Here is a 9,863-nt window from a genome sequence, read left to right as displayed (position 1 = left end):
GTGTGTGTGTGTGAGAGAGAAAAGCTTTAATATATATGGGTCCATTAGCGCTGTGTGAACAAAAAGCAACATTTTAAAAATGTTAAGTGTTTACACAACATTTACATATGCAGTAATGTCACTGTAGTAGTTGTCTGCAAGTTCACACTTGTTCTTTTCAGTTGTTCAGCAGAGAGGCCGCAGGGTGCCTCTGTTGTTGAAGTTTGAAAGTGCTTCAGCAGAGAGCCAATGAGATAACAGAATTTGATTCCCTCTGTGTAGTTCCTGAATGTCAAAGCATTGTACCAAATCAAATCATACTAAACATTTGTGGGCTCTGAGTTCACTTTTTGATGCCTTGTAATTTTTTCGCATAATGGAGCAATAAAGTTGTGTAAAAGACACATTAGATTAACTAGATTGATCTGAAATTGTCAAGTCTTACTGTAGTTAACTATGTAGTTCTTTATGTGTCGAGAGAGTGAGTCAGTTGGAGTCACTTGTGCTAACAAACCTCATCAAATTATAAACAACAGACTTTTCTGGATACATTATGTGACTACTGAAGTTGCTACCTGACGTGTTTTTGTAAGCAAAGTTATAGGTCGTTTTACTGTACTGCAGGACTGTTTAGCTAACTTCAAAATGGCTGGCTGCCAAAAATAGCACATGTAAGCGGAGCTTCTATTTACAGTCAGTGTATATTTGTGACAAACTCCAGTAGCACATACAGAGTCGTATATCTGTGGTTGTTTCCAAAGGGCTATAAGGTTGTAACTTGTAACTGTACTTTTTTTTTTTTTGTCTTTACCCAGAATGCCCTTTGACCCCAGATACCCCCAACAGTGAGGCCAGAATGTGCACCAGCAGCAGCCGCCTGGCCGCCCTGAAAAGACAAAATGACATCGAGCTCAAAGTTAAACAGGGTGCCGAGAACATGATTCTGATGTACTCCAACGGGCCCTCCAAGGTAGGATTCAGCGGGAGAGGGGGAGGGTTCACCTGACATTCAGGTTTGTGCTGGTTCATGTTAAGCTGCCAAGTGCATAAAGTCAGGCACATCGGTTGTGCTGTATTTAATGGATAGTTCCAGTTTTATACAGACTGGGTTTCTCTCTTCTGTAGTTTGGGCCATCAATTAGGCAACAAATACAAGCAGTCAGACAATCATAGGTTTGAAACATTGAAATGTCAGCTGAGCTTATTTGCATTAAAAAAAATGAGGGTAAAAAGAGTTTTTTCCTCCCAAAAAAGATTGGTAGTTGATGGTATAGATTAGTGTTTAAAAACCTTTTTGGCTTGTGAGCACTTAAAACAAAGCTATGTCGACTAGTGACCCCTCGTCAATTAGATCTCCATGTGACCAGCTCAACAAAAATATCAAAGATTAAGAGAGTCTAAAAAACTACTTTCCTGTTCTGTTAATCATCTCCTGACCTGTTAGATTAGGTTGGGAACAACAGTTTTAGATCAAGTGTTGTCTTGTTCACAAACTGCTTAAATATACACTGGTTATACACTGGTTATACACTGGTACTACACTGTAGTGATCCCCATCATCAGATATACAGTCATCTCTGACATTCTGATAAATTGGAATTACATGACACATGATCTGGCTGTATTCAACAGCTTAAAGGTGAGCCTGCCTTACTTGAACTTTAGCTTGAATTTATTTCATTTGCCTCAGTCAGATTTGTTTTTTCTTACTTAATCTTACTTCTTCACTTACTGACTTTAAAGCTGGCTGTCTCTTGTCTTGCACATGTGGTCTTTCTGCAAAGCACCACAGAGAACAACCTGTACATCAGGTTGTAAAGAATTTCCAGTCTTATTATCATCAGTGCTCATTTTTTATTTTTAAAACTTAACACAAGAACCTGTTTTTAGAACGGTACAATGGTCATAACCGCATTAAACTGGAGTTAGTGGTCTCGTTCCCAGTTTGCAAACCAGTCTGCAGATGGTAGAATGATACATGTTTGCTTTTACAGCTTCACTGTAGGGGGGGAACATGAGAAGGCGCTGACACATACTGTGTGTCATATGCACCGCTGTTTGTTCACAAAGCTCTTACAGTCCTTGTGGCTCCTCTAATGCTCAGAGGGACAAAAACTATAATTTAGTTGGTAGGTGTGTGTAAGTCACCAGGACTAATAACAGCAGAGAGAACCGCTCATGCTCATCGTGGCTCCTGTGTCCGTCAGTAGTAATTGAAGCCACTTTGTAGTAGACTGTTCGTATAGTGTGAGGTTTCAGTAGTGTCATCTCTACTTTGCCGGTGATATACTTCTGCCTTCATGATATGTTTCTGTGCGTATGTCAGTTGTTATTTAATGTAGCATGGATTGATACTACTCTCATATCTGTACACTAAATATGAAGCTACAGCGTAAAGATTGGAGACACAGGGAAGCTGCTGGTCTGGCTCTGTCCAATGGTAACAGAATTGGCCTACCAGCACCTCACTAATTAACGTGTTATATCTTATATATGTTTGTTTGAGAAATTGGAAGGATAAAAACATCAAGTTGTTTTAGGAGTGTCATGTCCAAGAAATTGTCCCGCACATAAATATATAAAAGTTTGCCTTGACTTTATTAAAATTAAATAATTTGCCTTGAACTTATTGAGTTAATGGCATGTCTAAGTTTAAAGTAGGCCTGACATGGGTCCTTCAGTTTTACCCAACAAGATGCAAAAGTGTTCAAGTAAGTGTGGTTTTGAAACAAAGGGTCCTTGCAGAGCCTTAGTGTGTAACTTAAGTACAGTAGACAGGACTAAAAACTGCCACATGACCCCCACTGTCTGTCTGACAGGGGAGGTCACAGTGTTTTGTAAGCAATCTCCCCAAGGTCAGACGGACAGAGGCTCTTTCCAGTTGGAAATAGTCCTGTCCTGATGTCAGAGAGGAAATGCTTGCTGGACAGAGGTCTTTCCTGCGCGCGGCGCCATCGACAACCAGGATTTAAACGTCAGAGGAATTCTGGGTGGAGTTTGCTTACTCCACTCTGTCTGTGTGTGTGTGTGTGTGTGTGTGTTTGCACGCATTAGAGGGTCAGCAATTACAACACACAATGAGATTCCACCTTCTATTTTGATGAATAAGATTTTCCATGTGGTCACTCGTTCTTCAGCTCCAATTAAGGGCATGAACTGGCGTCCCTGCTGTTTGTGTTGGATTCTCACAACAACAAAACACAATAAGTGTGGAAAGATGGTGTGCGGTTGGGGTCTTCTGTAAAGTCCTGACATCCAGTTATTTTACTCGAAAGACAAAACATTAAAACCTCTGATTCAGACATTAATGTTTATTAATCTATATCAAAGTATGTTGATATAGCGGTATTTCCCCAGAAAAAGACAGTGATTGCTTCGTTTCTTATTTTGTTTATAGGATCGTAAGTTGCTAGCGACGGCCCAGCAGATGCTTCAGGACAGCAAGACGAAGATCGAGTTCATCAGGATGCAGATCCTTAAGGCCAGTCAGGCCAGCGAGCTGAGCTTCGAGAACAATGACGTGATGGGTGAGACTTGGCTTGCATTCAGTGATCGATTTTAGAATTAGTTAATGTGACACAAGTGACATACATAGTAAAATAAACAATTATGTCTAAATAAAAAAATCATGTCCTTCCTTGTCTCGCAGACAAGCCCATCATCAGCCCGTTGGACCTGCGGGTGGAGGAGCTTTGTCACCACGCCAAGATAGAGTCCGCTGTGGCCGAGGGAGCCAAGAATGTCATGAAACTCCTTGGATCGGGAAAAGTCACAGAAAAAAGAGCACATTTAGAGGTAGATGTTTGTGTTTGCATGTGTGTGACTTTATATCCATGTAAAATTCACATCTTCTATCCCATACGTATACAAAGATCACTTTTGATCTGATGCAGTTTTGTGGGCCTTAAATGAAACGGATCCCTGCACTGCTGTGCTCTACCAAAGTAAAATGGACCGTGTAATTGATGTTTCTCTCTCTTTCCATCCTTCTCCAACTCATTTTCACCTCCATTTCTTTTAATCCCACCCTCCTTTGCTTCCTCTGTACTTTCTTCCCTCCTTCCTCCCTCTCTCTCTCTCTCCAGGCCCAGGCTCGTTTTAATGAGTCCAGTCAAAAGCTCGACCTCCTGCGATATTCCTTGGAGCAACGCCTCAGTGAGTTACCTAAAAACCACCCTCGCAGCAGCAGCATCGTGGAAGAGTTGTCCCTGCTGTCCTCACCGGCCCTCAGTCCCAGATCCAGCATTATCTCCACACAGAACCAGTACAGCACCGTGACTAAGCCCGCCGCCCTTACAGGTAACTGGACACACGCAAATATGATTATTGATAGCACATTGATTATTAGAGATGATTTACACTCTGATATCCCAGCATCATTATATTTTTCTTAACCACCAAAGAATAAAAATTTAATTATTTAAGTATAGTTATTAGAACATGCTGTGTGTATTAGACTCTGCAGGTAGAGCAAACATTAGCAAACGCAAGCATAAAACGAGTTCACTGTCAAACCTGAATTAGACTAGTCTAACAGAAAACCAAAGCCTGGTCTAACTCTATAAACATCCTAATATCTTCTTCTGAAACAGGCCAATAGTAAATAAAGTATATTCAAATACATAGACCAGTTATAATGTGGAAAAATGGGATAACTGAACAACTTGGAACAAGACGGATTGTGTCATGTGTGCATCGTCCCACCTCACTTTCAGGCACGTTAGACGTCAGGCTCATGGGCTGTCAGGACCTTCTGGAAAATGTCCCCGGTCGTTCCAAAGCTGCATCTGTACCGCTGCCCGGCTGGAGCCCCAGCGAGACACGCTCCTCCTTCATTAGCCGAGCAAACCGAAACCGTGGTGTGAGCTCACGGAACTTGACCAAGAGCGAGGAGCTCTCCAGTAAGTAGACCTGACTTCATACACTGTCTACACTGGAAACAAATAAAGACTGATAAAAACACTGAAAACGAATTGTGCGATTACATTAGTTACTACAATAGTTTCCCTAAAGTTACCAATCAATCACAGCTGGACCATGATGCATCTGAAAAATTTCCCAACAAAATTACCTTGTCTGTAATACCAACCGAATTACAGTCCAAATCAGGGCATTGTTAGTTCATCAGTTCTTAACAAATACCGTGTGTGTTTCCTCAGATGAGATCAGTGCAGTTTTGAAGCTGGACAACACGGTAGTCGGCCAGACAAGCTGGAGGACGGTTAGCAACCAGGCCTGGGACCAGAAGTTTACATTGGAGCTGGACCGGGTAACACACACACACACACACACACACACACACACACGTTTGTGCCCTTGACCTACATCTGTGCTGTTGACTCAGTGCTGTGTTTGGACAACACAGTCGGTGTGTTTCACATCTGTTTGTTGTGTATGTGTGTGTGTTTGGTGGGTGTCTGGCTCTGTCCTGCAGTCTCGTGAGCTGGAGATCTCGGTGTATTGGCGTGATTGGCGTTCGCTCTGCGCTGTTAAGTTTCTGCGACTGGAGGACTTCCTTGACAACCAGCGTCATGGGATGTGTCTGTACCTAGAGCCACAGGGGATGCTGTTTGCTGAGGTATGCACACACACACACACACACAGACACACTGACAATTATTGAGTGTCACTGGACATTGAAACAGCTGGTGGTAGCTGTAATGGACAGCTATTAGAACATACAATAAGAGCCTGAAAACCGTTGAAATGTGCATGTACACACTGACTTCAATTTCTGTTTTCTCTGTCTCTTGTTTAGGTTACGTTTTTCAATCCTGTCATTGAGAGACGACCAAAGCTGCAAAGACAAAAGAAGATTTTCTCGAAGCAGCAAGGTAAGTCAACATTACCTCACACTTAAGTGCACCTTATAGCTCACCTGGTTGAGCTGGTGCCCCATGTACCAAGGCTACCCCCACCACAAAAAAATAAAATAAATTATAAACATTACCTCACACTTGTTCAATGTGTACTATTGTGATTCTCAGACAGGCATCATAGAAATATACATTTGTTAAAACAGGATAGTGTGTCTGATGTTCATTGAATGCTGTATTTATCTTTCTAGGTTGCTTAAGAAAAGGAGAGATTATTTTGTAATAATAGAAGTATTCCGTGTTATTTTTCGTGTCCTTGACAAACATCATCACCTCTTTGCTCTTCTTCCTCTCCTCTTCTTCTTGTCTCTTCTGCCTGTTTGTCATCAGGTAAGACCTTCCTGCGAGCCCCTCAGATGAACATCAACATTGCCACCTGGGGCCGCCTGGTGAGAAGAGCCATACCGACCGTCAGCACCAACTCCTTCAGCCCACAGGCGGCTGAGACTGGGCCCAGCAGCCTGCCTGGTTCACCCACACCCAGCAGGTACTCAAGCACACACACACTCATACATACATGGACGAAGGGTATCCAAATGTAGTTATTAACTCCTACTAAAACTATAAAAAGGACAAGGTGTTAAAAAACAGTGTACCTTTGTCCATACACAGTGATCCGCTGGTGACCAAGCTGGACTTCGACAAGGAGCCCACCCCAGGACCCAAACACTACCCAGCACCCGATGACATCCGAGAACCACTGGTGCAGCACAAGATTCCAGACAAGGAGGAAGTACAGGTATGGTGCTTTAGGAATCACTGGTATGGTCAATATGGCAGCAATGTTTTGATGTAATCAAAGATAGACAATAGAGCCACAGCTCAGCAGTTTGTGAGACTCGTGCATCAAGATAGCCACCGTGCTTTCTGTTTAAAACAAGAAAACATTTCTGTAAAGGCAAAGAGGGATTTTTTCCCTTCCCAATACCTGAACTTTGTGTATCAGCCAATACAGAGTACCAATCCAATACATGTTAAAAATGTAAAAAGATCAATAAATATATAGATATATATACAGACACACATACTCCCCCATACTGCTGTGGCTTGTGAGGAATTTTGGTATCAGTGGATAAAAAGCAGCAAAACATACAAAGAGCACACAAAATACAAAAAATGTATAGTCTGCAGCATTAAGGGTCAAATCCCCACATAAAGTCAGTCCATTCAAACATTTTATGACCATCTTGTATTAAAATGCTGTGTTGCTATAATTTGAAAAAAACAAAAAACTTAAAATAAGAGTGCACCTCACTGGTTGTAATCTGTGGTCATCAGTAGGGCTATACATTCCCATAAGAAACGCTTAGTGGAGTAATATTCCCAGGATTTTTCAACTGACCTATATAGTTTCATATCTCCATTATTGTTGTGTCCAGCAGATGAACACAGTTATGCAGATACAGTTGAGAGACTAAAGCATTTTTTTTTCTGATTATTATTAAAGCATAACAAATGTAACTATCATTTCCCAGTAGTAAATAATAATAATAATAATAATAATAATCTCCTCCTTTATTCACCTTTTCTCTTCCTGCCTTGTGTTCGCTCTCTGCAGGACGCACTCGCCTCGTTTGACTTCTTGAACAAGAGAAACAGCATAGCGGTGAAGCCAGACCTGGACAGAGTAGTGGAGCAGGAGATCCAGCATCCAGACCTGGAGCTCATCGCCATCCAGAAAGACACCGAGATAAGGTTAGGAGCAATGGGCCTGTCTGCTTTGTCTTACTTTTAAAGTGTCAAATACATGTCAAATGAAAGAGAGGTGAAGGGTTTTTATTTGAAAAGTACAGAAAGATTGTAAAAACCCACATTTCGCCTTTCACCATTTTTATTGTTGTAGTTATGGTTCTTGACATCTTTCAAGGTATGTACAGTTGTTATGTCCTGACATGCAAGCATTTAGTGGAGCTGAACTAGTAGCATGGGTGTAAACACTGCCCCCTGGCTTTGAATCTTCTTTTTGAGGTTAACAGGTCTGCTGCACTCTGGTTCTGTATGCAGGTCTCTCTACGTTGTATTCATCATGGATGCTAATGTAAACTCTGATCTTTTTCCAGGGAAGAAGAGCAGTTCCAATTCAGTCTCCAAGACTTTAAATGTGTGGCAGTCCTTGGACGTGGTCACTTTGGAAAGGTAGCTTTCATTTGATTGTCCAACATAGACAGAATAACAAATAATGCAGCTGCAGCTCTGTCATTTTTCACATTTGTCTATAGAAATGCCAGAAAGTAGTAAAAAAAATAGTTAATTATAATTTACCAGAGCTGAAGGTGACATCTTTAAATTAATAATTAATAAGCATTAAATCCTCACATTTCAGAAACTACAACTAGGAAACTGGCATTTGTGCTTGAAGTATTACTTTGTCAATGCTAAAAATAGTTTTCTTGATTGATATATTGACTTATAGCTCTAGTCCAACAGAACAAAGAAGGCAGGATGCTGAAATGTATTTTCCCTCAAGTGTCTCTTTCCTCTGCTTCCCTTCCTCAGGTATTGTTAGCAGAATACAAAAGCACAGGGGAGATGTTTGCTATCAAAGCTCTGAAGAAAGGAGACATTGTGGCTCGTGATGAGGTGGACAGGTAAACCTTTAATGTTTCCGCTCTCAGCAGTGTGCCAAAAATAGTGCAAGGCTGATGATTAGTTACAGGTGCTGATGTGGCATTCCTGTTCTTTGAGTGGACGAGTACAAATTGCTGTTGCCTGTAACTCCGTCTCCTCCTGTCTTTGCCAGTCTGATGTGTGAGAAGAGGATTTTTGAAACGGTCAACAGCGTCCGCCACCCGTTCTTGGTCAACCTGTTTGCGTGTTTCCAGACGCAGGAGCACGTTTGTTTTGTCATGGAGTACGCAGCGGGAGGCGACCTGATGATGCACATCCACGCTGACGTCTTCTCTGAGCCCAGGGCCATGTGAGTGACCAGAGCTTCAACTGTAAACTCTGTACACTCGCACTGTGAATTCATTTGTTGGGGGTCATGTCTCCGGTTTATATTTTCTTTATGGGAATTCTGACAGAACTGGCTTTTACATATTCTATAAAAAACTTCATTTCCTGTCTGAGTTCACTTCCTCGGTATGTAATACTGATATTTGTGAGAGTGAGCTCCTTAGGTGTATTCCTTTTCTGTTTTCTTCATGTTTTCATGTAACCATCTAATCTACTGTGTGTTTCCTGCCGTTGCAGATTTTATGCAGCCTGCGTCGTATTGGGATTACAGTTCTTACATGACCATAAGATTGTGTACAGGTAAGCAGTTTGAGTAATGTTAAGTCATTCAGTTCAGCCCCACCTCTGTTAGGAGTTTTCAAAAATCTTTTTCCTTTTTTTAATTTTCAGAGATTTGAAGCTGGATAACCTGCTCCTGGATACGGAGGGATATGTAAAGATTGCTGACTTTGGCCTTTGCAAAGAAGGTAAAATGTGAATCCACGTTATATCGAAGGCTTCATAGCTAAAGATTAAACAGATTGCAATAGGGTCACTAGATCAATATCATGTAGCTTCAAAATAAAACTACTGAATATCCTCAAACAAGAGTAAGGCAGGAGTGAGCTTGGTCATTAACACAGTCTCTGTCATGCTTTCAGGAATGGGTTTCAGGGACCGCACCAGCACATTTTGTGGCACACCAGAGTTCTTAGCTCCTGAGGTTTTGACTGAAACGTCGTACACTCGAGCTGTGGACTGGTGGGGGCTGGGCGTCCTTATCTTTGAGATGCTGGTTGGGGAGGTGAGTGCCCGTTCCCTCGAGATGTTCACAAACATTCAGTACTTGTAGATCATTCTTGCATAACGTTGTGCCATTTAATTCATGCTGAATGTCAGTGATTCATATTCAGCAGCTTTTTGGCTTTGTCTTCATCTTTCTCCTTTTGGCACGTCTCTTTTCAGTCGCCCTTCCCCGGTGACGATGAGGAGGAGGTGTTTGACAGCATTGTCAACGACGAAGTTCGCTACCCACGGTTCCTCTCGACCGAGGCCATCTCCATCATGAGAAGG

The 9,863-nt window shown here is 41.9% G+C and overlaps 1 protein-coding gene across 1 annotated transcript in view; it reads left to right on the top strand.

Annotated features, from left to right (window-relative positions):
* pkn2 (protein kinase N2) overlaps positions 1–9,863 on the top strand; it is a gene marked incomplete at its 3' end in the record, with an annotated part of 13,131 nt that extends 3,268 nt beyond the window's left edge. The window contains 18 exon segments of the mRNA XM_035671176.1: positions 795–949; positions 3,377–3,506; positions 3,629–3,774; positions 4,065–4,278; positions 4,695–4,880; positions 5,139–5,248; positions 5,414–5,557; positions 5,738–5,813; positions 6,186–6,342; positions 6,468–6,594; positions 7,414–7,550; positions 7,916–7,991; positions 8,352–8,443; positions 8,596–8,772; positions 9,048–9,110; positions 9,201–9,277; positions 9,452–9,594; positions 9,756–9,863. Of these exon segments, the coding sequence (XP_035527069.1) occupies positions 795–949; positions 3,377–3,506; positions 3,629–3,774; positions 4,065–4,278; positions 4,695–4,880; positions 5,139–5,248; positions 5,414–5,557; positions 5,738–5,813; positions 6,186–6,342; positions 6,468–6,594; positions 7,414–7,550; positions 7,916–7,991; positions 8,352–8,443; positions 8,596–8,772; positions 9,048–9,110; positions 9,201–9,277; positions 9,452–9,594; positions 9,756–9,863 (2,318 nt within the window).

The sequence above is a fragment of the Morone saxatilis genome, unplaced genomic scaffold (genome assembly GCF_004916995.1).
Source record: "Morone saxatilis isolate NCDOM2014 unplaced genomic scaffold, NCSU_SB_2.0 Contig23, whole genome shotgun sequence".
Lineage (NCBI taxonomy): Eukaryota > Metazoa > Chordata > Actinopteri > Moronidae > Morone > Morone saxatilis.
The sequence above is the reverse complement of the archived record's forward strand: the minus strand, read 5'-3'. Positions and strand labels throughout refer to the sequence as shown.